The sequence below is a fragment of the Arvicanthis niloticus genome, chromosome 2 (assembly GCF_011762505.2).
Source record: "Arvicanthis niloticus isolate mArvNil1 chromosome 2, mArvNil1.pat.X, whole genome shotgun sequence".
Lineage (NCBI taxonomy): Eukaryota > Metazoa > Chordata > Mammalia > Rodentia > Muridae > Arvicanthis > Arvicanthis niloticus.
Window position 1 is genome coordinate 97,969,460 of NC_047659.1, and position 26,904 is coordinate 97,996,363.

At 41.0% G+C, this 26,904-nt stretch overlaps 1 protein-coding gene across 3 annotated transcripts in view; it reads left to right on the forward strand.

Annotated features, from left to right (window-relative positions):
* Positions 1-378: 378 nt before the first annotated feature.
* The window catches only part of Ap4e1 (adaptor related protein complex 4 subunit epsilon 1), a 68,990-nt gene continuing 42,464 nt past the window's right edge, over positions 379-26,904 (forward strand). Inside the window, exons 1-5 of one of the 3 annotated variants that reach the window (XM_034495968.2) lie at positions 379-588; positions 3,681-3,752; positions 7,135-7,258; positions 15,609-15,682; positions 22,887-23,008. In XM_034495968.2, coding sequence (XP_034351859.1) covers positions 442-588; positions 3,681-3,752; positions 7,135-7,258; positions 15,609-15,682; positions 22,887-23,008 — 539 coding nt within the window. In that variant the 5' untranslated portion in view covers positions 379-441. Of the gene's footprint in view, positions 589-3,680; positions 3,753-7,134; positions 7,259-15,608; positions 15,683-22,886; positions 23,009-26,904 lie in introns of those variants that run through there. The other 2 variants (XM_076929698.1, XM_076929699.1) reach the window with 2 other exon arrangements.

Consider the following 26,904-nt stretch of genomic DNA (forward strand, 5'->3'; position numbering starts at 1 on the left):
ACTCTGTCAGGCAAACCTTTTCTTTTGTTGAGGGATAGGTACAAGAACAACTTCAAGATTTAAGAAAAAAATTCACTTATCACAGACAAAGTTTCAGAGCTAAGAGCTCCTACAGGTGTTAAGAACACTATAAAGAAGATGGTGGGTCAGGTCTGTAATCCCAGCACTTGGAGGCTGAGACCGGGAAATGGCACGGATTCATTAACCTTCTACTTGGGAGATTCTAGATAATACAAAATAATCACGCGGCAAATAGAATGATCTTCTTGCCTCCAGAGAACTCCCCTCTCCTTCTACACTCGTGCGCCCCCAGGCGGTCTCTCCGGGAACTTCATCATGCTCGTCCTGGCCCGGCGCGAATAAAGATTTCTTATTCAAAACGCCGGAAGTGAGTACGGAGGCCGGGAGGCTCAGCTGAAGTAGCCTCGTAGGGCGGCAGCGATGAGCGACATGGTGGAAAGAACGCTGACCGCACTGCCGGGGCTCTTCCTGCAGAACCAGCTGGGAGGGCCTGCGGCCTCCAGAGCACCCTTCTTCTCCAGGCTGGGCGGCCTCATCCGTGGCGTCACCGCGCTCTCATCCAAGCACGTATGCGGCGGGGTCGGCCGGCCGGGATGGGGTGGGGCGGCGGGGCCGGAGACACCGGTCGGCTGGATGGACGCAGCCTGGTATACGCCCCAAGCTTGGGTTTGCTGCTTGTACCGACCTCAGGGAGGCCGGCTTTCTAATTTGGAGGCCCGAAGTCCCTCCGTGCTTTTTCTGAGGGTTAAGCCGGTATAAATTTCATGGGGTGCTTTGAGGATTTCATGAGCTGTCTATCGAGTAAAAATCGCCACTGTGATTTAAAGCCTGAGCTATAGGCTCTCTCTTCCCTATTGAGTTTTAATTTAGTTCCTTCTATTTGAAAGCATCACGTACTCCGACCGACAGCCGTCACTCCCACACCCGACAGGGCTGTTAATCTTTGCAGAGCTTGAGGTGCTTAGGCTAGTCCAACGGGTTGGGCAAAGACCCGCTTTGAAAACTGGTAGTTACAACAGAAGTTATTAAGTTCCCACAGATTCAAAGCCTCAAGAAGTGTATGTCTTAAACACATTGTGTCATACTTTCTTAAGCAAATATTTATCAAGCACAACTATACCTTAAGAAATGAAAATAGCAAGAATTGATCATCCATTTTGGACTTAACATAAATAAGTAACTACAGTGCAATGTAAATGCCAGCAGAGGGGAGAAAGAGAAGCAAGACGCCTTTAAAGGTTTAAACTGTGCTTGTGTTCTGTCGGTAAGCTGGTATGTGGCAATGCTTTATTGGATAGGGCTTACTGCACATAGCATAATTATCCGTGTACTTAACATATCTTTGTGCTTTTCTGTTGTTAATATGTCTGAGAGGACAAGTAAGTATTTTGTGTGTACATGTATATGCGGAGAGAGTGTGTGTGTGTGTGGGGGGGGGGAGTGCACAAAGCCATGGGACATGTATAGGCTTCAGAGGACAGCTTTGGGTCTTAGTCCTCACTTTCCACCTGATCTCTCTTGATGTTTGTTTCTGTACTGCGTACTCCAGGCAGCTTGGTCAGGGAGCTTCTGGGGTGTTCTGTCTCTACCTCCTGTCTCAGCATAGGAATGCAGGGATCACAAATCCACCTCACCACACCTGGCTTTTTACATGATGGCTTCTGAGCCTTAGACTTGGGGAGCAGATGCTTTACACGCTGAGCCTCTGCCACTGCTCCTGAAGAAAATGTAAAGAATATAACTTTTGGCTCAGTTTGGAACTGCACAGACAGCCAGATGTGGTATTACATCTAAGTTTTGTTTTGTTTTTAGGTTTGTTTTAAGTTGGGGGAGGGGCACGTGTACATGAGTTTAGATGCCCTCAGAGTCCAGGAGAGAGTGTCCCTTGGAGCTGCACTTTCAGGCGGTTGTGAGCCACCAGATTGGTTGCTAGGAACCAAATTCTGTCCTCTGCAAGAGCAGTGTGTTGTCTCACCTGTGGCATCATCTCTGCAGCCCTTACTAGCAGTTCATAATTAGCCACCTAAGATCAGTGGGGGGGGGGGGGGGGAGGGCTGCCGTGATGGCTCAGTGGTTAAGAGCACTGACTGCTCTTCCGGAGGTCATGAGTTCAAATCCCAGCAACTACATGGTGGCTCACAACCATCTATAATGAGATCTGATACCCTCTTATGGGGTGTCTGAAGACAGCTACACTGTACTCACATACATATAACAAATAAATAAGAACAATGGGGCAGGAGAGCAGGGGCCAGAGTGAGAGGAAGAAGGGGGGGAGGAGAAAAGAAAAAAAAAGAAGAAAATGAGAGGGAAAATGGAGATAAGGAGGAAGAATTGAGGTTAGGAAAAGGACTGTGTCTGTCTGTCTTATTTCTGTGTTCCAGGAAGACTTTTTATCTTATTCCATGAACACTTTGTGCTTCAGGGAAGATGTAACACTCATCTCAGATCTGCACATTTCTTTTAACTTTCTTTATTTAGAATCTTTGGTTTTGTTTTTTGAGACAAGGTCTCTCCCCCCCCCCTCCCCCCCGTTGGTTTTTGGAGACAGGGTTTCTCTGTATAGCCCTGGCTGTCCTGGAACTCACTCTGTAGACCAGGCTGGCCTGGAACTCAGAAATCCGCCTGCTTCTGCCTTCCAAGTGCCGGGATTAAAGTCGTGGGCCACCACTGCCCAGCAAGACAAGGTCTTATTATGTATGTAGCCCTGGTGGTCCTGGAGCTTCCTGTATAGACCCAGCTGGCCTTGAACTCACATAAATCCACCTGCCTTTGCCTTCAGAGTGCTGAGACTAACGGTGCATACCACCATGCTCAGCTCTTTTGAGTCTTTAAAACACAGGTATGTGTACTTACGCCTCCCGTCTCCTCGTCCCCATCTTCCCTCTCATTCTCTACTGCAGACACAGCCCAGCGCGGTCAGCTCTGACGCGTGCCTTGTGCTGGACCTCAGTAAGCCCGGCCACTGACTAAAACAGTGCTGTCTTTAACTCACATACTGAGTCTTTAACTCACATACTGAGTCACTGACGTTAAGTGGCTAATTAAGAACTGCTAGTGAGGGTTTGTGGGATTATGTGTGTTGCAGGGATTGAACTCAGGCTTGACAGCATGCACCCACTGAGGCATCTCAGCACCCAATTTTGAAGCCTTTCCTTTTTGTTGTTGTTTTATGTTTTTTAAGACAGGGTTTTTCTATGTAGCCCTGGCTGCTCTGAAGGCCTGAAACTCACAGAGGTCCACCTGCTTCTACTTCCCAAGTGGTGGGATTAAAGATGAGCACCACCACTGCTGGGCCCATTTTGAAGTTTTTGTTTTTAAAATAATTTATTTATTTTATGTACATGGGTTTTCTTTCTACATATATGTCTCTGTGAGGGTATCAGATCCCCTGGACTGGAATTATTGACAGTTGTGAGCTGTCCTTTGGAAGAACAGCTAGCACTCTTATCCTCTGAGCTACCTCTCCATCCCCTCATTTTGAAGTTTAAGAAACAAATGTCTGCCAGTCTTCACTAGCCAACTGAGTGAAATGAAGAGGATTACTAGGTTAACCTGGAAATAATTATTCTTTCCAGGGAAGGTTCTATGGATCAGGTAATGTAGCTTTAAGAATGATAAATCATTTTAATTGAAATTACTCTAATTGTATTTTTCAGGAAGAAGAGAAATTAATCCAGCAGGAACTGAGTAGTCTGAAGGCAACTGTTTCCGCTCCTACTACGACACTGGTACGTTTGTGGAGTCCAACACACTTGCATTTGAAGCCTCGTACCATATAGTATGGGTTTTCAGACAGCATTCAGTCAGCTGCTCTGTGCTGGCCACGGTGAGGCTGTTTGCAAGTCTTCAGATTAGAGCCCAGGTTTTTGTTTTGTTTGCTTTCTTTCTTTCTTTTAAAGATTTATTTAGTTTATATGAGTACACTGTAGCTTCAGTGTACCATTCAGATATATCTCAGGTATATTCAGATACCAGAGAATGGCATTGGATCCCATTACAAATGGTTGTGAGCTACCATGTAGTTGCTGGGAATTAAATTCAGGACCTCTGGAAGAGAAGTCAGTGCTCTTAAACTGCTGAGCCATCTCTCCAGTCACTGTTGTAGGTTTGTTTTTTGTTTGTTTGTTTTGTTTTTTGTTTTTTTTTTTTTTTTGACATGTACTAACTATATCTTTACGTGGTACACTGTAACAGTTCAATACAAAAGGCACCTAACATGTATGACTATTTGATGTTTGTTCTATTTAAAACTTTTATTGAGTACATGTATGTAAGCCTGTGTGCACACCATAGCATGTGTGTGGGAATGAGAAGACAAGTTGTGGGAGTTGGTTCTCTCCACTACCTATGTCTGTAGGATTGAGTCATGTCATCAGGCTTGGTGGCCTGACTCCTTTGTCCTATATCCTTTGACTCACTGAGCTATCTTGCTGGCCTGACACCTTTAGCTAACCAACTCCAACTAACATTTATTCATCAACTAATTTAGTGGGTGGTTTTTTAAAAATTATATCCATTTATTCTTATTTATTTTTGAGGCAGGGTCTTGTTGGATAGCCCTGGCTGGCCTAGAACTTGCAATGTAGGTCAGGTGGGTTTTGAAGTCACAGAGATCCACTTGCCTCTGCCTCTGGAGTGCTGGGATCAAAGCTGTGCACCACTACACTCAGCCGATTGAGTCCTTTTATGTATAAGTCATTATAGAAATGTTTCTTCCCCTAGCAAATTTCAAGGTGATAATTTTTCATGAATACATTGTCATAAACATGAATATGAAAGTCCAAGAGATGGTAAATATTTCTTTTTGTAGTCACAATATTCATGGGAATAAAACTTAAGACATTAGTCTTATGTCTTTGTATATGTATATATATATACGTGTTGTATATATGATATGTACATCTTTGTGAGTGCTTTGTGATACTTAATAGAAATGTTAAGCAGAAATCGTTTTTCTTTTTTTACTTTGTTAAGTTTTCTTTCTTTCTTTCTTTCTTTTTTTTTTTTTTTGGTTTTTCGAGACAGGGTTTCTCTGTGTAGCCTGGGCTGTCCTGGAACTCACTCTGTAGACCAGGCTGGCCTCGAACTCAGAAATCTGCCTGCCTCTGCCTCCCAAGTGCTGGGATTAAAGGCGTGCGCCACCACCACCCAGCACTTTGTTAGGTTTTCATTTTCTATATCATTGAATACAGTTTTTATTGCTATAGCATAACTCTGGTATTGGTAAAACTGATCACTGGATACTCAGAATTTAGCAGGAAGATTATATAACTGTAGCTATCCTGGCAGGTCTGGGTACACCTCATAGTCTGTGTTTCTAAAGAATTACAGAGCTGGGACAGCTGAAGGAAGCTGTAAGGCAAAGTCCCGCGTCAGCACTATGCTTTCTTCTCTAGATGAAGGACTAATAGCTTATGTAAGAATTTTTCTTAGATAAAACTCTGAGCTCATGATACAAATCCAGGGTTGAAACTTACTGGCATGAATTAACAATTTTATTCCTAATTTATATAAAAGCCTCTGCAGAGGGACTCCCACTGTGGTTTAATTAAAATCAATTAGACACACACATTAACAAATGTTAAAAACAAACTTAGTAGCCCTCTTAATCTGTTAATAAATTAACCTTTACTGCTTTAAACATAAATGCTTGGAACTAAACTACATTTTCCTAATATTTCCCTAAGATTCACACACATACAACTAAATAATACTGTTCTTGCTTTAAGGTTGTTTTGTTTTTGTGACAAGGTCTCGTATAGCCCAGGCTGGCCTCTGACTCACATAGCTTTGGATCCTTCTGCTTTGACATCCCAAGGACTGGGATTACAGGCATATACTGCCATATACCATTTGTTAAAATGGTTTAATGCTTCCTAAGCCTTTAGCTTCTAATAATCTGATTACAGTTAGCTTTAATAAATATACACACACACACCACACACACACACGCACGCACGCACGCACGCACACACACACACACACACACACACACACACACACACACGGTCTGATTGTGTACCTAAGCTGGCCTCCAGCTCATTGGGGCCCTCCTGCCTCTGCCAATCAATTGCTGGGTTTAAATAAATATACCACCATGCCCAATTATATTTTTAAAATTTCTTTTGAGACTGATCTGATATATCCTAGGATAGTCTGGAACTCACTACTATGTAACTGAGGGTTACCCTGTTTACTTCTACATCCTGATGCTGAGAATATATATTATATAACTATATATAACTATAACTATAACTATATATATAACTATATAACTATATAACTATATAACTATATAACTATATAACTATATAACTATATATATATATATATATATATATATATATATATTCTTCTTTCTGATCCTAGGATTGAACCCAGAACTGGATGTGCACTCTCACTGCCATAAAATGTCATTCTGATAAAACATATTCATAGTATCTCTCAAAGAATTTTAGTTTGCAATGGCTACTGTGTTCATGAAATTCTGCCCCTCAGTTCACACTATTGTCAGTTATTTACAAAGAGGAAAAGAGTACTTTTGTAGCAGACGATTCCATATCTGTAATATAATCATGCTGAAGAAAAAGCCATGTTTAGTTGTGTTTCTTAGACTAGTCTCTAACTCCTGGACTCACACAGTCCTCCGCATTGGCCTCCTGCCCCGGTTCCTGAGTGCTGGAAAGATAGGAATACAGCTGGCTTGCAGCTACAAATATACTACTGACTTGTGGCAATTTTTCTAGATATTTTTATTTGATGAAACATTTAAATTGATTTTAAATGCCAAATACAATCATCACAGATGACATTTTGTCTAAGGACCACCTCTAATCAAACTTATCTGTGCACATAGAATCAGAAGTAGCGTTAGGTTGTTTATACTGTCGTTAGCAAGAAAATATTTGAACTAATTTTTTGACATGAATAGTGTTAGTAATTGATAGAAGCTACTTTTATTTCTATATTCTGATATTAGGCAATGCTTTGAAATAGCTACATTAGTTCTTCATTACCAGGATAGATAGCTCTCTTGTTAACTGAGTGTGACATACAGAAAAATGAAAGCATTCCATTTGTTTATGTAGTGATTGGTATTTCACTTTTCAGAAAATGATGAAGGAATGTATGGTGAGACTTATATACTGTGAGATGCTTGGATACGATGCTTCTTTTGGTTATATACATGCAATCAAGTTGGCCCAACAAGGAAACCTCTTAGAAAAAAGAGTGGGTATGTATACTGTACTGACTGTTGTTTTTAAGGTTCTTAACCTCTATATAAAATGGTGGCTGGTATATAGTATGTTTTTAGAGCTTTGCGTTATGTATTTTCTTTTATAGTCTTGGGGACTAAATTTAGACCCTGACATGCTAAGGTAGCTTCACTACTGTCAGGGATCTAGCCTCGACACAGGATTGGAGTTCTCAACTGGAAGCAGGGATATCTGGAAGGCACATAATAAATATACACAGACTACTTTTTAGGTACAAGCTGACAGGCAATTTTTCAAGGCTTAAAGTTTCTCTCTCTTCTCTCTCACAGTCTGCTCTCTTTCTCTCTTGCTCGCTTGCTGGCAGCTTGAGGCTGCACACACTCTGCATTCTCCTGCACACTCTGCTTCTCTCCTGTGCACTTTTTTTTTCTTGAACTCTCACACTCCTACACACCTGTGTGTGTTCCCCTTTCACTCTCACACACACTCTCTATACACACCTCACATTCTCTCTTCACTCACTCGCTCTCCACATGCTCTCCACATTCACCTCACAGGCTCTCGACATGCCCTCTCACTCGCTCTCACCCGCTCTTCTCATGCGCTCTTGCCTTTTTCTTGCCTCAGTCTTTTATTGATACTCCAAAAGCAGGTAGAAAAAAAAAGACATTGTATAATCATTGCCAAATCAAATTCAAAAGAATAACCACATCCCACAAAGAATTAATAACTACACTTGTTCCCCAAAGTTTCAAGCTTTCCCTAGTCCCAGGCCTATATTAACTTTTGACTTATTATACTTCAGAGCTCAGAGCTCCAAGGTCAGCTACTTGCATTTTCCTGTGAAGCTCTAATGATAAATGATGTGGGCAAAGCTGCCAGGCAGTGGCCAGAAAGAATCAAGTTAACCCTTAACTCAGTAGTTCTGCTAGCTTTCTGCTTCTGAACATTGCACACAATGACTCTCCTACGAGCCCCAGTGTTTTGACTTAGTTTTACTAGTATATAATTTTATGCATTCTATACTTGCTTATCTAGGAACTACTTTTTTTTTTCCAGGTAGGAATCTGACATTAGATTAGAACAAAGAAGTAATTTCAGGCAGGAATCTAAATCTTAGGCTAGAACAAAGAAGTAATTTCAGACAGGAATCTAAATCTTAATTTAGAACAAGGAAGTAGGCTTCAGACATGAAAATGACCTTGGGCTAGGACTGGGTTATAGTCTCAGATACTTTGGTCATCCTGATAAGCCATTAGAAACAGTGATCATGAGAGTGTTCATGTAGTTGGGTTTAATGCCTTGCTTGCTCTTTGACTATTTATATTCATTGTCTTGTTTGTTCCTTGACTATTTGCATCTATTGTATTGCTATACTCTCAACCTAGAACTGACTTTAACACATACATGTAATTAAAATGGTATAAAAAGCAGAAAGGAGGAGGGGGGATGGGATGGGAGTTCTAGGGAGGGGAAATGGGATGACATTTGAAATGTAAATAAATAAAATATCCAATAAAAGAAAGATTTATTTATTTTATGCACACCATTTCTCTCTTCAGACACACCAGAAGAGGGCATCAGACCCCATTACAGATGGTTGTGAGCCACAGTGTGGTTGCTGGGAATTGAACTCAGGACCTCTGGAAGAGCAATTGGGGCTTTTAACCACTTAGGCATCTCACGAGTCCCCAGGAACCCTCTTAAATGCTGTTCAAAATTTCTTTCATAACTTTAATAGTTTTTTCCTTTCTTGGGGCTCCAATGTTGGCTCTATTTTATTTTCTAATAATTTTTTTGCAAGTCAAGCATTAATCTGGAACTCCCATTGTGTAGTTATTGCATTGTTTCCAAGATGAGAGCACACAGCACGCACCTGGGCATTAGGACTGTGCTGTGCTGTGCCCCATGTCTCAATTTTTAATTGTTTAAGAATCATTACATCAAGAAACATTTAGTTTCACAGAATTCACCCAAGCAGAAGGAGAAGGAAGTAGGATAGTCAGATATAGTAGAATAATTATGCACACTAAGGCCTACTGAAAAACAGTCATGCACAAATGAAATCTATACAGCCGTTGTCCAGGGCTAAGGTTAGGAGAAATGGGAACAATGTTTTTTACAAAGAGCTGCTGCAGGCTTCTGAGATGTCTCCATCCCTGCCTACTGCAGGCAGTCCCTTATTTCAGATGGCAGGTCCCCTGGAGGGATGTGTCTCCTGCTTCTTAGGGTCCCAGACACCATTCTTTTCTACAAGGAGCTGCCTGAGATATCTTCATCCCAGCCTACTGCTGGCAGTCCCTGTCATTGTATGCTGTCCCTAGCAGTCTACCACTAAGCTACATTCCAGCCCGAATTTCCAAAGCTAGCATTTTGGAAACACAAAGCCTATACGTAAAAGTCAGTGTTTCTGAATGTGCATCATTTTGGAGTTACAGAGACTATTCAGAAGTGCTTGAATATGTGATAGTGAGATGCCATATGCTCATGCCAAACCCATGACCTGTGCGTACAGCTGAGTTTGTTGTGTGTAAATTGTATGTTAGTAACTCTTGCTTTAAGAAGCCTATCTAATCCCATTACTTTAATGGTGGCAAAGACTATTAGTTAATTGGTTAATTTGCTTTTTTGTTTTTGTTGTTTGTTTTTTTGAGACAGGGTTTCTCTGTGTAGCCCTGGCTGTCCTGGAACTCACTCTGTAGACCAGGCTGGAACTCAGAAATCCTCCCAAGTGCTGGGATTAAAGGCGTGCGCCACCACCACCCGGTTTAATTTGCTTTTTAAAAAGAAGTCTTTCTGTGTAGCCTAGACTGGCTTCACACTTGCTCTTCTCTTGCCTCTACCTCACAAGTGCTGGATTACCAACTTGCTTGAGTAAGAAATGATTCTTTATAAAATAAAAACCATAACAAACTAGAGTAACTTAAAACATGCTGTTCTATCTTTCACAACTCTAACTAAAGCTGTTAGAAGTATTAAGATTTTTTTTCTGCAATAATCCTTTAGGGTGTTTGGAAAAATTCTTTCAAGACTTGAATCTGTTTCCAGTGGTTTCAGGTTGTATGAAAATTCCCAAAGGAGTCACTGGGGCAGATTAGGAATGGATCGTGGTCTTCACCCAATGAGCGTGGTGATGTCATGCTCCTGGAAACAGCAGTCTTCATGGATTGACTGACTGAGGTGAGGGGAGGAAGAAGAGTACAGCATTCCACACACTGAGCCCCACTCCACCCCAAACCCTCTTCTAGTGCCTACATTAGTTGTGGCCTTTTTCCAAAGTAGAATGTTCTGTGGCATCTTCCTGTCTATATTCCAAATTAAATTTGAATTTGTACTTTTCTGAGATCACTCTGTGACTGCCTCCATCTGGTGACTGGTGGTCATATGTGTCTTTTCTTACTGTATATTAATTTCTTCTATATTAATGCTTTGGCTTTCAAACTAATTCAAGCTTTTTATAATCCTGAGCTTTTTGTGTTATTAAAGAAATCTTTAAAATTGATTTCTTTTAAAACTTGTATAACACTGGGATTTAATTCCAGTAGGCTTTCCTTGTTTTCAGACCGGACCTTCCTGTGTTTCTCAGGCTAGCTCTGCAGGCGTTTTATTTCACAGCCACTGTGCTTAGTGGTCAAACTCTTCCTTAGAATTCCCTTCAGCAGGAGGCTCGTTTTTGTTGTTGTTTTCTTCTCAGAGAGAGTCTCATGTAGTACAGGCTGGCCTCTGGTTTATTATATTCATGGATGATCTTCGTGCTCTACCACCACTCCTGGCTTACGTGAGTCTAGGCTTTTGTGCCTGTGGCACTCACCCTGCTGAGAGTTCTCATATGTCTCTAACTTTTCTAATGATGGTCTTCATTTAACTTCCATGTGGTTATATTGGGAGTGTTTTTCTTGTTTGGTTTGGTTTGGTTTCTTAGGTTGTTGAGGCCGTTGTTTATTTTCTTTTCTTTTTGGGACAGGGTGTCACTGTGTAGCCCTAGCTGGCCTTGAGCTCACAGAAGTCCATCTGCTTCTGCCTCCAAAGTTCTGGGATTAAAGGCATGTGCCAACATGCCCATCTGAAAATAATTTTTTTTTTTTTTTTTTTTTGGTTTTTCGAGACAGGGTTTCTCTGTATAGCCTTGGCTGTCCTGGAACTCACTCTGTAGACCAGGCTGGCCTCGAACTCAGAAATCCGCCTGCCTCTGCCTCCCAAGCGCTGGGATTAAAGGCGTGCGCCACCACCGCCCGGCCGAATAATTTTGTTTTTACATTATTTTTGAACATGAGAAGTGAAAAGTAACTTCATCTTTTTCACTTATAAGAGGAGGTGTACTAGATATGAATGTGTTTGAAATGTCTAGAATTCAGTCCAGGGCGGAGAAGTGGTGTTAGATTCCAGATTCAAGCAAAAGTCTCTTTGCTTTCTTCCGTGTCTTTTCCTTTACTTTTTCACTATCTCTTTCCCTCTTAATATGTTTTTCAACATTGATGTATTTTTCTTTATTCCCTTTGTATATTACCTTTTTAGTTGAGAAATTAGTGATATCCCCTTTTCTAAAATATTTAAAACATCAGGGCAGTGGTGGTGCACGCCTTTAATCCTAGCGCTTGGGAGGCAGAGGCAGGCGGATTTCTGAGTTCGAGGCCAGCCTGGTCTACCGAGTGAGTTCCAGGACAGCCAGGGCTATACAGAGAAACCATGTCTTGAACCCCCCGTCCCCCCCAAAAAATATTTTTTTTAAAAACAATTTTAGTGTTTTTATTGTGTGTATGAGTGTGCACATACATGCTACAGTACACTTGTGGATGTCAGAGTCAGTCCTCTTCCCACTGTGATGCCCTTCTTCATGTTAGCTATTTTGTTAAGGACTCGGAATACAGATCCAAGTGGTTGCCCATTGAATGCAGTCACACATACAGGTGGGTAACTTACATTGCTCCATGTTGAGATTCTCTGCAATTGTAGGGGAGAGACTAGAAAGAAACATAGAAGTTAGTAGTTACAATGTTAAAATTACTTGCATGCCCATGGTCCAGGTGTTGTTTCCATGTAGTCAGGCCTAAGGGTATCAGTGGGAACTCTCAGTTTCTCTGATCTTTGTGTCTATGTGGAGAATCTACCTATCTATCTATCTATCTATCTCTGATATATACATGATAGATGTTTATATATGTGTGGAGAATTTTATATATTCATATATGTGTGTATATGTATATTCATATATATGTATGTATATACATCTCAAATCACATGATAGATTTCTATAGAACTTTAAATATTGACGGCTAGACTTAGCTTTGATCCAGCAATAAATATATATAAAATCTTTTTGTTTTTTACTTACTTTGGCATAAACGTGGGACTTCAGCCTGCCCTCTTTTGTTACTTGGCTGACTTCTGTGTTGTGTTGGTGTAGGCAGGAATTCTAGAAAACAATAGATAATTGAAAATACTGGGTCTGGCACAGTTTTTAATCCCAGCACTCGGGAGGCAGAGGCAGGCAGGTCTCTGTGGGTTTGAGGGCAGCCTGCTCTACAGAGTGATCAGGACAACCAGGGCTCTGTACACAGACAAAGAAACAAAAACGGAAAGAAAAGAAAAGGAAGGAAAGAAGGAAGGAAGGAAAGAAGGAAGGAAGGAAAGAAGGAAGGAAGGAGGGAGAAAATACTAGGTAATTGGTGGTGTCTTAATTTGCTTTTTATTGCTGTGGTAAATCACTGACTATATTAGTTTGGGTTCTGTAGGAGAACAGAATTGATAGGATGAATCTATATGATATATGTAGGGTTTATTGGAGTGGTTTTCAGGCTCTGGTCCAGCTAGTCCAACAATGGCAGCCTCCTGCCAGAAAGACCAAGAATCTGATAGTTGTTGAACCCACAAGGCTGGGATGTCTTAGCCAGTCTTCAGTCTGTGTTGGAATCCCAAAGAAATAGGTTCTAATAATATCCTAGTAATGCCTTAGCAACAGGATTGATGAGCCTGCCAATGAAAGTGAGGGCAAGCAGGCAAAAAGCCAAAGCTTCCTTTTCAGTTTCCTTTTGTATAGGCTGCTACTGGGAGGCGTGGCCCAGATTTAGGGTGGGTCTTCTCATCTTCATGCTCCAGTCAAGAAAATCCTTCACAGGTGTGTCCAGCTACTTGGGTTTTAGTTGATTACAGATATAGTCAGGTTGACAACAAAGATTAGCCATCATATTAATCAGAAGCAACTTGGGGGAGGAAAAGGGTTTGTTTTAGCTTACAACTCCTAGGCCATAGTCCATCACTGAGAAAATTTTTGCAGGAATTCAGAGCAAGAGCTGAAGCAGAGAACATGCGGGAATGTTGTTTACTGGCTTGCTTGCCCTGCTTTCTTACAGCACTCAGTACCACCTGCCCCAGGATGCCCCTGCCCCAGTGGGCTGTGCCCCTGCACAACTATTAATTAAGAAAATGCACCAACAGGCTTGCTTAGAGACCCGTCTGATAGAGGCATTCTCAGTGTCCCTCTTCCCAGACTCTAGATTTTGTCAAATTGACAGAAAGACTAAGCAGGATAGGTGGTATGATTAATTAGAATAGCTGTTGCTGCGTTTTGATTTATAGACTTAACATATTTTTTTTTCATTTTCAATCTTATTTTTGTTTTGTTTATTCCTCTCTGCTTCTTGCGTAAGGATTCACTATGATCTGCTGTCTCAGCTCGGCCACCATGTCTTTTCTACCATAATGGCTTATCCTCAGATCATGAGCTCAAACTAACTCTTCTTCCTTCCTTTGCTTTTTTTTTTTGTTTGTGTGTTTTGTGAGACATGGGCCACTGTGTAGACCTGGCTGGCCTAGAACTTGCTGTATAGGCCAGGCTGGCTTTGAACTCACAGCTGTCCATCCACCTCTGCCTCCTGAGTGTTGGGATTAAAGGCATGCACCATCACACCTGGCTTTAAGTTGCTTTATTAGATGTTTTATTAGATGTCCCAAGCTTTAAGTAACTTTTAAAAAAAGGTTTATGTTACGTGTGAGTTTTGTTTGCATGTACATGTGTGTTCTGTGTGCGTGCCTGGTGCTAGTGAGGCGAGGGCTTGGGTATGCTAGGCAAGCACTCTGCCAACTCGGCTGCATCCCTAGCCCAGACCTCATTCTTAGTCATACCCGATGTACTCTGCAGTCACACTTGATTGCTCTATGTTCATCTATTTGTTAGATTACGGAGTATCTTTTTCTTTATTCTCTGTCAAAACAAGATATTTGTTGTAACAGAATTAAGGTTTCTTTAATATAACCTTTGAACTTGTTTATTGACTTGGGTGTGGGTGAGGCCTCAGCAGGAAGACTTAGCTCTGCTGTAAGTGCTCCCTGGCCCCCCTCAGCTTTTCTACCCTTGTAGAGTAACAGCTTTGTTTCTCTGTCATTGAAAACATTGCAGTCAGCTATGCTGCTCCCATGGCTGTGATACTAGAAGTTTCTAAATGGCTTCCCAAGGTGTGCACTAGACATCATGCATAGTTCCTGAGTAATGTTAAGGATGACTAACGCTAGTATCTGTATTGGAAGGTCTAAAATTGGTGAGAAGAAAGAGTGAGGTGAGAACTGGGTGAACAGGCACAGAGTAGACAGTCCATGGGGACTGACTCTGTCTGGGTTTGAGTCCTGGTCCACCGTGTAATAGCAATAGACTGATGTTAACCTCTCTTTTGATCACTGTACTGGCATAGTAACCATACTTACATCGTAGGGTTGTTTGGAGAATTCAGTGAGGCAAGGTTTATAGAGTTATTGACACAGAAACTAATAGCATTGGCAATGTGAAAAGTGGCCAGAAATGCCATAAAGCATGTGGATTCCATGTTTATGGCATTTGTCAGTATATTCATTCCTCAGTCCTAAAGCATAATTTTTAAAATAGAAATGCTTCATTAAGCCGGTGAGTACATGTAATGTGGTAGTCAGTCTGTCTCCTCAGACAGCTGTTACTTCCTCAACACTGTCTTCAGTTGAAAAAAACTAAGCTATGAGTATCTTGACTGTATCCCGCTGGTTTAGATAGCTTGTACATCAAAGGGGCCCGATGCTAACTTAGTGACTCCATTTTGTGATGTTGTATGTCAGCTCTAAAGTAGAGATTATTTTGATAGTGCAGGGATTTGCACTGGAGCTCTGTCGTCCACAGGGCTTTAATTTGGTGTCTTGTAGACTGTCGTTCTGAATATGCAGGATGAAGGACATCTGAAATCTTTGTAAACTTCGTTAATTTTGTATTTCACACTTTGCTTTTAATGTTACCTGGTAACTGATATGTTTCACGCTTAAAACTTGAAATCTGGCTTTAATTTATTAGGGAAGGAATTTTTGGGGAGTTAGGTAGTAATGAAAACTTTTCCTTCATTTTTTAAATAGGTTATTTGGCTGTTTCTTTATTTCTACATGAAAGTCATGAACTTTTGCTTCTCCTTGTGAATACAGTGGTAAAGGTACTGTATCATATTTTATGCTGTTTATTATGAAGTCTTATTTCTGCTGTCACAGAACTTTTCTCTTTAGTCATAGTTACTTAAGCAATTTTAAAAGTATAGGTTTACTTACAAAATCACCTTAAAAATATATTTTTATTTTTAAAGGCTTATTTTTTTAGTTATATGATGTGTGAGTATGAATGCAAATGCCTACAGAGGTCAGAAGATGGTGTCAGATCCTTTGGTGCTGGAGTTGCAGCAGTTGTGGGCTGTCTGGAATAGGCACTGGGATTCGAACTTTAGTCCTCGTCAGGAACTACAAGTGCTCTAACCACTGAGAAACCTCTAGAAGTGTTTTTATTTATTTATGTATTTATGTATTTATTTATTTTTTTTAAAGACTCTAGCTAGTTTGGAGCTAGTATGTAGACCAGGCTGGCATCTGACTCACAGAGATCTGCCTACTGAGGGCTGGTGTTAAAGGCGGGAGCTGTTACATACATAGTGACAGCCATGCATGCCTGGCTGGTTTTTTGTTGTTGTTGTTTTGTTGTTTTGTTTTTGTTTTTTGAGACAGGGTTTTTCTGTGTAGCCCTGGCTGTCCTGGAACTCACTCTGTAGACCAGGCTGGCCTCGAACTCAGAAATCCGCCTGCCTCTGCCTCCCAAGTGCTGGAACTAAAGGCGTGTGCCACCACTGCCCAGCCTGGCTGTTATTTTTTGAGACAGGGTCTCCTGTATACAAAGGTTATCCTTGAGCTTCTGATCCTCCTGGCTCCACCCCTCCTGAGTGATGAGATTGCAGTGTATACCATTACAGTTGGGTTATGACATTGTGTGTCATAAACTAGGACTTCATATGTTCTAGACAAGTACTCTACCAACTTCATCCTCAGCTCTCTTTTATTTTTTCTAACACGTGCATATGCATGTGTGCGTGCGTGCGTGTGAGATGTAAGGACCTTTTCTGTTCTCCTCTCCCCTCTTAACTTTCTTTCTGAAACAGGATCTCATGTATCTCAGACTAACCTCAAACTCATTATGTAGCCAAAGATGGCGTTGAACTGATCTTCCTGCCTGAACCTCCTCAGTGCTAGGAATATAGGCATGAGCTGCCTGGCTTATGACATTTTCATACGAGAATATAGTGTATGCTGAGCATGAAAGTGTTATCAATCTGAGAGTTTTCTAGTAGAGTCTTAAGGTTCTATTATGAACAGATTTGTATCTGTAAATAAGGGTACTTGGGTTTCTTCCTTTGTGTTTTTATCCTTATTTTCTATTTTTGTCTTATTGTTTTGAGTTTTTCCACATTTAGTATAATATATAGTCTTTATTATGTTCTTCCTATTTTTTTTTTTTTTTTTTTTTTTTGGTTTTTCAAGACAGGGTTTCTCTGTGTAGTCCTGGCCGTCCTGGAACTCACTTTGTAGACCAGGCTGGCCTCGAACTCAGAAATCCGCCTGCCTCTGCCTCCCAAGTGCTGGGATTAAAGGTGTGCACCACCACCGCCCTATGTTCTTCCTATTAACAGTGTCTTTGAGACTGTTACCACAAAGAGATGTTGGATTTTGTCAGGATCCCTTGTATTTAGATGACCCTGTGATCTCTGCCTTGTGTTTATGTGATGTATTGAGTATTAATTTGCATACATTGATCATCCTGCACCCCTGGAAGGAAACCAACTTGATTATGGTGCATGCATGATCTTTTGATTTGTTCTTGTGTTTGATGTGTTAAGTTTTGCTTGTTTGTGTGTTTGTTTTTAGATAGGGTCTCACCGTGTTTTCTTGACTGGCCTGGTCAAGGAGTCCTGCCTGCTTCTCCCTCCTGAGTGCTGGGGTGAAAGATGTGCCTCACTGTGCCTGGCAGTTTGCAAGTGTTTTATTGTGACTTTTGACATCTGTGTTTGTCAGAGGAATTAGTCTTTAATTTGTTTTTGTGTCCCGATTAGGTTTCATAAAGAGTGTTTGGTAGCATCCCTTCCTTTTGTCATCTACAGAATAATTTGAGGAAGTTTGGTCCTACTTAGTTGTTAAAGTTCTGGTAGAACTTATCTACCCTGACTCCTTCAGATCTGGGATGTTTTAATTGGGAGATTTTAGTTGTTACGCCTCAGTCTCGTTGCTTCTCATAGAGATACTTATATTGTCTCATTTTGCTTTGATCTTTGTAGGTCATATGGATCTGGAAATTTATTTATTTTACATTTCCCAATTTAGTATAATACAAGTTTTTAAAATATTCTAATGGTTTTCTGAATTTTGTTGGTATCTGTTGAAATGTTTCTCTTTTCATCTCTAATTAATTTGGGTCCACCTTTCTCTTTGGTTGTTTTGGCTAAGGGTTGATCTCATTTATCTTTTCAATAAAACAGATTTTTTCTTCATTTTTGTTTTTATTAATTTCTGCTTTGATCTAATATGTTTCCACCTACTGGTTTTGGATTTGGCTGTTATTGTTTACCAAGGCCCTAAGGTATATATTATTATTTATTTGCATTATCTCTGATTTTAAAATTTAATTTATTGTGTGCCATGTGAAGGTTGGAGGAGAACTTTGGGGAGTTGGTTCTTCCTTCCACTGTGGATTCCAAGGATTGAACTAAGGTAGTCACACTAAGTAGTGTGAAGCCTAGACCTTTACAAGGATTGAACTAAGGTAGTCACACTAAGTAGTGTGAAGCCTAGACCTTTACAAGGATTGAACTAAGGTAGTCACACTAAGTAGTGTGAAGCCTAGACCTTTACAAGCTGAGCAAGGTTGTTCCTTCTTCAACCCTTCTGACTGATTGTGCTTTAAAGTCGAGTTTGTCAGTTAGGAGGATGTTAGCCCCTGCTCCATCCTAATTCCATTTCCTTGGCTACCCTTCCCTTCCCTTCCCTTTTTCCCTAAGGCTGAGTCTGGTTTTGAATGTGAAGTGCATGCTGTAGAGGCAACAGATAGATGCATTCTGGGTTTTAATACACTATGGCATTCTGTGTCTTCGGATTGGTGAATTGAGGCACTTGGCAATGCAGAGTTATTATTGTAAGGTGTATATTAATTCCTGCCATTTTGTTGATTTTGTAGTGTTGGCTGTTTTCTTGATCTTCATTTACTTAGCTAGTGTTTTTGTGTGGTTTATTTTTCCTGGGCTTCATGAGTATGTTCATTTTTCACTCTGAAGGATTTCCTCAAGTATCTTCTGCTGTAGAATTGACTTTGGTGTTTGAGGTGTCAGGTAGTGGTTTTTAGTTTCTTCAGCCTTTTTAAAAAGCTTTTGTAATTTGTGTGTTATTTGTGGATAAGGTGGGATTCATTGTGGCATCTTTATTCCTGTATACAATGTGCTTTGGCCATGCTCACTCTGATCCTCTCTTGCCCCTCTGACTCCTGTAGAGTCTCTCTTGTTCATTTTGGTCTCCCAGCTTTCCCCCTGCTGTGTTCCTGTTTTTTTTTTTTTTTTGTTTTTTTTTTTTCCTTGTATGACTCAATGAGATTCACTAGTGCTGTTTCCAGGAGAGTAGGTGAAGGCATATTGATAGGACCACTTACTGATGGCTGCCCTACAGAAGAAAATGTCTACCCTGCCTTCATCAGGCTACTGCGCATACATCCTCAGGGAGGGCTGGAATCCCATGAGATTCTTTCTCTTTTAGTACAGGTTGTTAGTGGCCCAATGTTGTGCAGATTTTGTGCAGGAAATGACAGCTGCTAGGAGCTCGGGAGTACATAGCAGTGTCATGGCTGGAAGTTAGAATGCCACACTCCTTCCCAACTTTTTCTTAGCGCTTACATTCTTTCTGCCTCTTCCTCAAGATGTTTTTTGAGCCTTTTAATGCCCATAATTTATAGATTTTATCTTCTCATAGTATTCATTAGATAATGAATGTTGTTCGTACTTATCATTTTATATTTGTTGTAATCTGAATGTTCAAATTCCTCTACCCTGTCAGGCTTCAGGCCCTGGTTTTCTGCACCCCCGCCCTTCCCCCATCCATTCAGTGAAGCTTATGTTTATTTAACTTACTGCATTTTACATTTGCAGTATTTCAGTCTAGTGTTTTTTTCAGAATTTTGCTTTTATACCCTGTGTTCTCTTGAGATTCAGTCACAGTTTACATTTGTCCTCTTCAAGGTTTTAAAAATATAATCATTCTTTTGAATTCTTTGCTTGGTGTTTCATCTAATCCACCATGTTTTCAGGATACTAGAGTAGGCTTTGCAATTTTTGGAGGAATTCTGTTATCTTGACTCCTCATGTTTCTGGAGTTTTGCAGTGTTAGATCAGTGATTGGATTTCTGTTTTTAAATCACCCTATTTAAATTGAAATGCTTGGAGTGTTCAAGTGGACTGGACTAAACAGTAGGGCTGAAGTATCATTTTTCTTCTGCGCTAGAGTCACTTCTCAGCTCTCACCTTGGAGAAGAAGTCCATGTGCACAAACAGTCATTATCTGTGTCTGCTTTTAAAACAGTGGGTAGGCCCACCATGAGTACACAGTAGTTGAAAATCATGTAGAGTACTGTGTAGACTACTATAGTAGTTACTGTGACTATGAATGGAAAAGAAAAGCAGTATGGTTATCTAGTAGTATTGGGGTTATAGGAAGAAATAAGGGAGGGAAAAGTAAATGGAACTGGGAAGCAGTAGAAACAAGATTTGAGTGGGGATGGGCAGTGTCGACTAAGTGTTGAATGAGAAAACAAGGGTAAAAAAAGGCAGTCAAGCTTTTGAGAGTCTGAGCCAGAGATGGCACAAAGCATGTGTCAGCCTACATTCTTCAAGAAAGCCTAGGAAGAGGAAAGGAAGGGCAGAGTGAGAGTGGATGTAGACTTGGCCTGCCTGAGTTGACACTGGGTATCAACTAAAGGTGGAGTGAGTGGAGAAGGAGAGAATTGCTTGAGACAGAGTCCGGATGCAGCTCTTCCAGCTGCTGATTCCAGTTTCACCTCTTTCCATGTTCTTCCTTGAGCTCCCAGATATGTGTCACACCTATGGGCAGCTTCAAGAGTCCATTTGGGGACCGATATGAGATGACTGAGTGAGTCAAGTGCTTACCTTGCAAGCCCAATGATCTGAGTTCTAGTCCTGGAGCCTGCAGAGGGCAGAAGGAGAGAACTGACTCCATAAAGTTGTCCTCAGTCCTCTACACACAGCTGTGGCACACTTGTACTCCCCTCAGGACACAACACACACACAATTTCTAAAAAGGAGTCAATTTGAAGAAAAAAAAAAAAAGGTCCAATTTTGATAGTTAAACCTGTAGGCTGTCTTTTCCAATGTCCAGCTCAGCTCATGAAACTGGTGTCTAAGTTCCTCTGTGGACTTTAGTTCTGATCAGGTTTCCATGTGGCTGAACACTGTACAAATACGATTCAAAGTTTAGCTCTGCAGTGTAGAGGTATTTATTCTACTGGTCAGATTTAGCATGTACTCCTGTAACACTTGCTCTGAGCTCATCGGTAGTGTGGGTTCCCAGCACCTCTTCTCGCTCTACCTCTGCCCCATAAACCTTTTCTCTCCTGCCTCATCCCCTCTACCCTGCCCCCGCTCTAACATGTATGTCACTGAGAGTGTAGTTCGAATTTTCTGAGACTCTCTGTCCTCTAGTTCTGATCACTGTCATCCATTGGGTAGGGAGAGCTCTCCAAAACCACCAGTCCTTCCAGGACAGAGTCTGTACTTTCCCTTGTTCTTTTTTGCAAAGTTTCTATTTTACTTTTCTGTTAAACTAGAGTTGGGGCCATTGCCCACTTTTGAATGCTTTCCTTAGTGATTCCTTGGAGAATTAACAGAACATGCCTGTCTTCTGCCATCTTCTAAAAGCCCTGTCTTCCTGTTTATCATCTGTCAGACTAGTGATATGTGAGAATGTTTGTGTAATTTTTATTTATTTATTTATTTGGTTTTTCCAGACAGGGTTTCTCTGTGTAGCCCTGGCTGTCCTGGAGCTCACTCTGTAGACCAGGCTGGCCTCGAACTCAGAAATCTGCCTGCCTCTGCCTTTCAAGTGCTGGGATTAAAGGTGTGTGCCACCACTGCCTGGCTGTGTGTGTAATTTTTTTTTCTGTATTTTAAGTCATACTATATGCACACACACACACATATAATATATACATATATAAAATGTGTGTGTGTTTATACGTGAAAGTGTATGCATGTGGAGACCATAGGTTGACATCAGGTTTTATCCTCAATTGCTCTCTACTTGAAAATAAATTTTATATTTATTTATTTATTTATTATGTATATATCCTGGGGATTGAACTCAGGTCCTTAGGCTTGATGGCAAGTATTTTTACCCACTGAGCCATCTTGCTTGTCCCCTACCTTATTCTTGAGATAAGATCTTTCACTGAATATGGAGTTCATTAATTTGGCTAGGCTGGCTAGCCAGTGAACTCGAGGGATTCTCTGGTGTCCTCCTCCCCAGAACTGGGATAACAGACAAATGTGTCATCATGCATGGCTTTTACGTGGGTGCCAGAAATCAGATTTAGGTCCTCATGCTTACACAGCAAACACTTGGCCCACCCAACCTCTCCCCAGCCGCTGGCCCGGCCTGACCACTTGTTTCATGTGCACATACACACATGCTATGGTGTGTATGTGGAGGTCAAAGGGCAACTTTGAAAGTTGGTTCTCTCCTGTGTTGCTGAGGCAGGGTCTCTTGGCTCTGTCATGCTGCACACTCTAGGCTAGCTGGCCTATGAGCTTTTGGTCACTTCCATTTCAGTATCCCATTTTACCACAGCACTGGAATTAGAGATGCTTGCCATGTGTCTGGCTTTTTTTTGTGGGCTCTGGAGGGGCTTGGTAAACATTTTTTTTTTAACCTGCTGTACCATCTTACCAGCCTTTCTTTTAAAAATATATTTAAAAGTTATATTAGATCACTTTATAGATCATATGCATATATAAGTATGTATGAACATACACTTTTTATTCTAAGGCTCCATTTATATTAACTAGAAAAGTTCATAAAATTGTTTTATTAGTTGTAAAAGTTTAAGAGCTGTAAAAAAAGAGATTCTTTTGGCCTGTAGCTGGTCAGTTGCCTTTGACTCAAAGCAAATAAAGCCAGGGGGATTATTCTGTAGGTTCGGAGGCAGGTGTGGATGTATAAATAGATTATAAACTAGGGGAGATTTCTGAGTAAGCAGGACTGCCATGGTGTCAAGCTTGTCTTTTCTTGCTTAACTTTGCACAGACTGTCTTCTTTGCTTACTTATGGCAGGACCTGCAGAGCACTAATCTGGTAGAAGTATGTATGGCACTTACTGTTGTCAGCCAGATTTTCCCTCGAGAAATGATTCCAGCTGTTCTTCCACTAATAGAAGATAAACTTCAACATTCTAAGTAAGTAAATTATTTTGACATAGATTAGATGCCTATATATTTCAAAACAGATTCATTTGTCTGTCTGTCTTTTCACAGTTCCATGCATCTGTACAATGTACTTGATCATATCCACATCTCACTCCTCAGACCCTTCCAAACATCCTCTTCACCTGCATGTCTTTTTTTCCTTCCACCTAATAACGACAACGACAACCCACTGAGTCCAGTTAGTGCTGCCCACAGATGCATGGGTGTTGACCCATCTACCAAACATGAGTAACCACAGAAAGATGACACCCATTCCCCCAACAGTCATCAACTGCCAGTAATTTCTCAACCAGGGCTGGAAGCTTTTGAGTCTCCCTACTATTGGTGCTGGAATATTAACTGACTTCATTATGTGCAGGCTCTGTGTAGGTCACCGCAGCTTCAGGGAGTTCATAAGGCAGTGACCATGTCATGTCTGCAAGACAGTCTCTCCTGGTACTCCTCCCCCTCCTCCAGCTCTTACATGTTTTCCTCTCCCTTTTCTAAGGTGTCCCCTGAGCTTTGAGGAAATCGTGTTGGTAATGTAGGCGTCAGGTTTAGGGACAGCACTAAGCAGTTACTTCTTGCTGAGGTCTAGCTTTGTATCCAGTTCTCTGAGGAAGGCAGGAGGGTGGGGTCAGTGATTGCTAAGCAAAAGTTGTTTACTTTTGGTAATGTATCTCTTTCTTTAACTCTTTGTTATTCTGTAGCCAAAAGCCTCTGGCAATTTAACTCCCCCACTGATAGCAGCTGGGGATTAAGAAAAAAAGTTAAGTTACCTGGGCACTTTTCTCTTGAGCTCAAGGACCCCTTGCTGGCCAGGTGAAAGGTTTGGAGTTCTTGAGCCAGAAAGAAAAGAAGAGGAAGAAAAGAAGAATCTTGTACACACACACACACACACACACACACACACACACACACACACGCCCGCGTCTGGACTGACCACCTGTTTTCTTCAGTTTCATAAGTGCACATGAATAGTTATTTACATAAACATATATCTACATAGTATATATCTACATAGTATATATCTACATACATATAGACAGACAGACATATGGACAAATATACATTTGGTGGATGGAGTAGAGCCCCCAAAGCCACACTTTATTTTTTCCTTTGGTAATTTATACCTTCTTAGACAGAAGTTCTTTATAAAATTACCTCACAGATAAAAATGTTACACGAATGAGGAGTTACAGAAGGATGTTGATAGTAACTTCAAAGCAGTGTTTCATTCTTAAGCTCATTATAAGTTCAAAGCCACAGTTTCACATGGCCTTGCTTTATCATAGTGCACTCCTGTGGTTTCACCCTTGGACCTGACCTAGAATGAATGTTTTTCCTTGATCACAGACTTGTCCCAAGCCTCTTTCGGTCCTTAGTGCAATTTATAAAACCCCAATTGTGTTCTTTATTATGCAGCCTATACTTACTATGAGGAGGGGGTACATTCTATTCTTGATTCTAACTTTATTGTATCTTTCTGGCAATACAATTAAAACCATCTCCTCAAACTTTCTTCTTAAAATTATTTGAATCAAATCAGGATTTTTTTTTTTTTTTTTTTTTTGGTTTTTCGAGACAGGGTTTCTCTGTGTAGCACTGGCTGTCCTGGAACTCACTCTGTAGACCAGGCTGGCCTTGAACTCAGAAATCCACCTGCTTCTACAAGCTAACTCATGTTCATTGAAATCCACCTGCCTCTACCTCCCAAGTGCTGGGATTAAAGGCGTGTGCCACCACCGTCCAGCATGGGGAAGCTTTCATGATGTCTGTATAGATGTTGTTTAAAACCGATGTTAATACTTTCACAAACTACTTACCTTGTAGAGCCAAGAACTGGGAAAAGTCTGAGTCAGGTCCAACATTCCGTCCTCTGGCACCCCCTTGTAACCTGTAGTCTCTTGTCAAAAGGCAAGCTGCCTCAGCAGTCCCAGTCTGGTGCTGGAAGCCCAGAAAGTTCCTAGATTACCTCTGGTCCTTAGTTTACTATCAAAGTTCAAAAATGCTGGTTCTGCTGTCAGCAAGAGAAGCAGCAGCAGCGACAGGGCGTATCGACTCGTCAGCAAAAGGCAGGCTGATTGTCCTTTGGCTGCACTCTTTTGATCTGGGCTCCCAGAAGTTAGCCCAGAGTTAGGTGGGTCCTTCCCACAACAGTCAAGGCTATCAGGACACTTCTTCAGATGCAGCTCCTTACTGTGGTAATCATGATGTGTGGAAAGTAGATATCAAAAACAACTATAACAACAATGGAAGGTGGCCATCAGGGGGAATGTTCCCAGGTCATTTCCATATTTTTTAATAGTTTACTATTTGTATATGCTAAAACACAGTGCATTATTATTTAGAATGTTAGTATGCTTTTTAAAACAAGAAATAAACTGTAAAAGAGAAAAGAAAACAAACCTCAATTCTCGAACAATCTTGTATGTAAAAAAATTATTTATCAAGCACAGGCAGGGTTGGCAGCTGAGTGGGCAGCATGCTGTGCAGGCCGGTGGACCTGAACTCAGACCCCGACACTCAGGTAAAAAGCTGGGCACAGAAGCAAACACAAATTCCTGTAACCAAAACGTGTGATGTCTCCATCAGCAGGGTATTATGTAGTTATGGTGGACAACAGGAGCAATGGCAGTGGCCTGTGCTGTTTGGGAGCCTTTAGAACCTTCTTGACTGATAACACATCTGATAACCCATGTTTCTGGGAAACGTGCTGCCCACTGCCCAGGGTAACGCAGTTCAAGCCCTCTCTTTTAAACTACATATTTTAATTAGTTTACAAAGTTGTAGGTTTCCATAGTCTTGGAAAGGGGCTTCCTTGAATAGTCTTGAATAGGGAATTCCTGCCTGGAACTATACACCTGGTCAAAAGCTCCTGTCTCAGGAGGCCATGGGCCTTATGAGAGAACTTACTGTTGTTTTACTAACTGGGCATGTTGTTAAGTTGTCAGTATATATTTATGTTTATCCCCTTCTTTTTTTAATATAAAATCTTGTGTATTCATATGTGTCTATGTGGGTTTGTGCACATGAGTGCAGGTGTCCATTAGATGCCCCTGGAGCTAGAGGTGGTTGTGAGCCACCAACCTTGGGTGCTGGGGTTTGAACTTGGGGCTTTTGTTTGTCTGGTATGTATGATTCTCTAAGGTATTTCTCCAGCACTGAAGCACAAAAACAAAACATGACCAAAGAAATTAAAAACTAGGATGTATGATATCAATTTTTCATTTTTGCTGCATGTTGGCCAGACATAATCTTCTACAGATGAGACATCTACAGATGTGAGACTGCATTACACTTTAACTCTTTATTACCACAAGGCTTTAAAAACAAACCCCAGGAAGAAGAGTAGAATTTTTTTACTCACATGTCTCCTGTGCTTCTGTATCCCAGAAATATTTGGAGGATATTTACCTTTTATAGAAAACCATTTTTATCCTAATAAAGAGACAGGAATGGAATCAAAGAATTACACATTTTATCTTATTTTAATCAATTACAAAAGTAATCTGTGCATGTCACTTAAAGTTCTATAATTAGAGAAATTTATAACTGATAAGCAGTTAAGGTTTTTTGGGCATAGTGGTCCACACCTGTATTCGTAGTATTTTGTAGCCTGAGGCAGGAAGATGATGAGTTGGAGACCAGCCTGGGCTATATAATGAGACCCTGTCTCATAAAACAATTATACTTAAAAAGGACTGAAGAGATGGCTCAGTCACCAGTGTGCTTGGGGTGTGATTGTGAAGTTTGAATGCGAGTTTGGATCCCTAGAACCTTCATAAAAGCCAGCTGTGTCAGCATACACCTGTAATACCAGTGCTGAGATGGGGAGGGGAGGTCCCGAGGCTTTCTGGCCAGCCAGTCTAGTAAATTGAACTAGT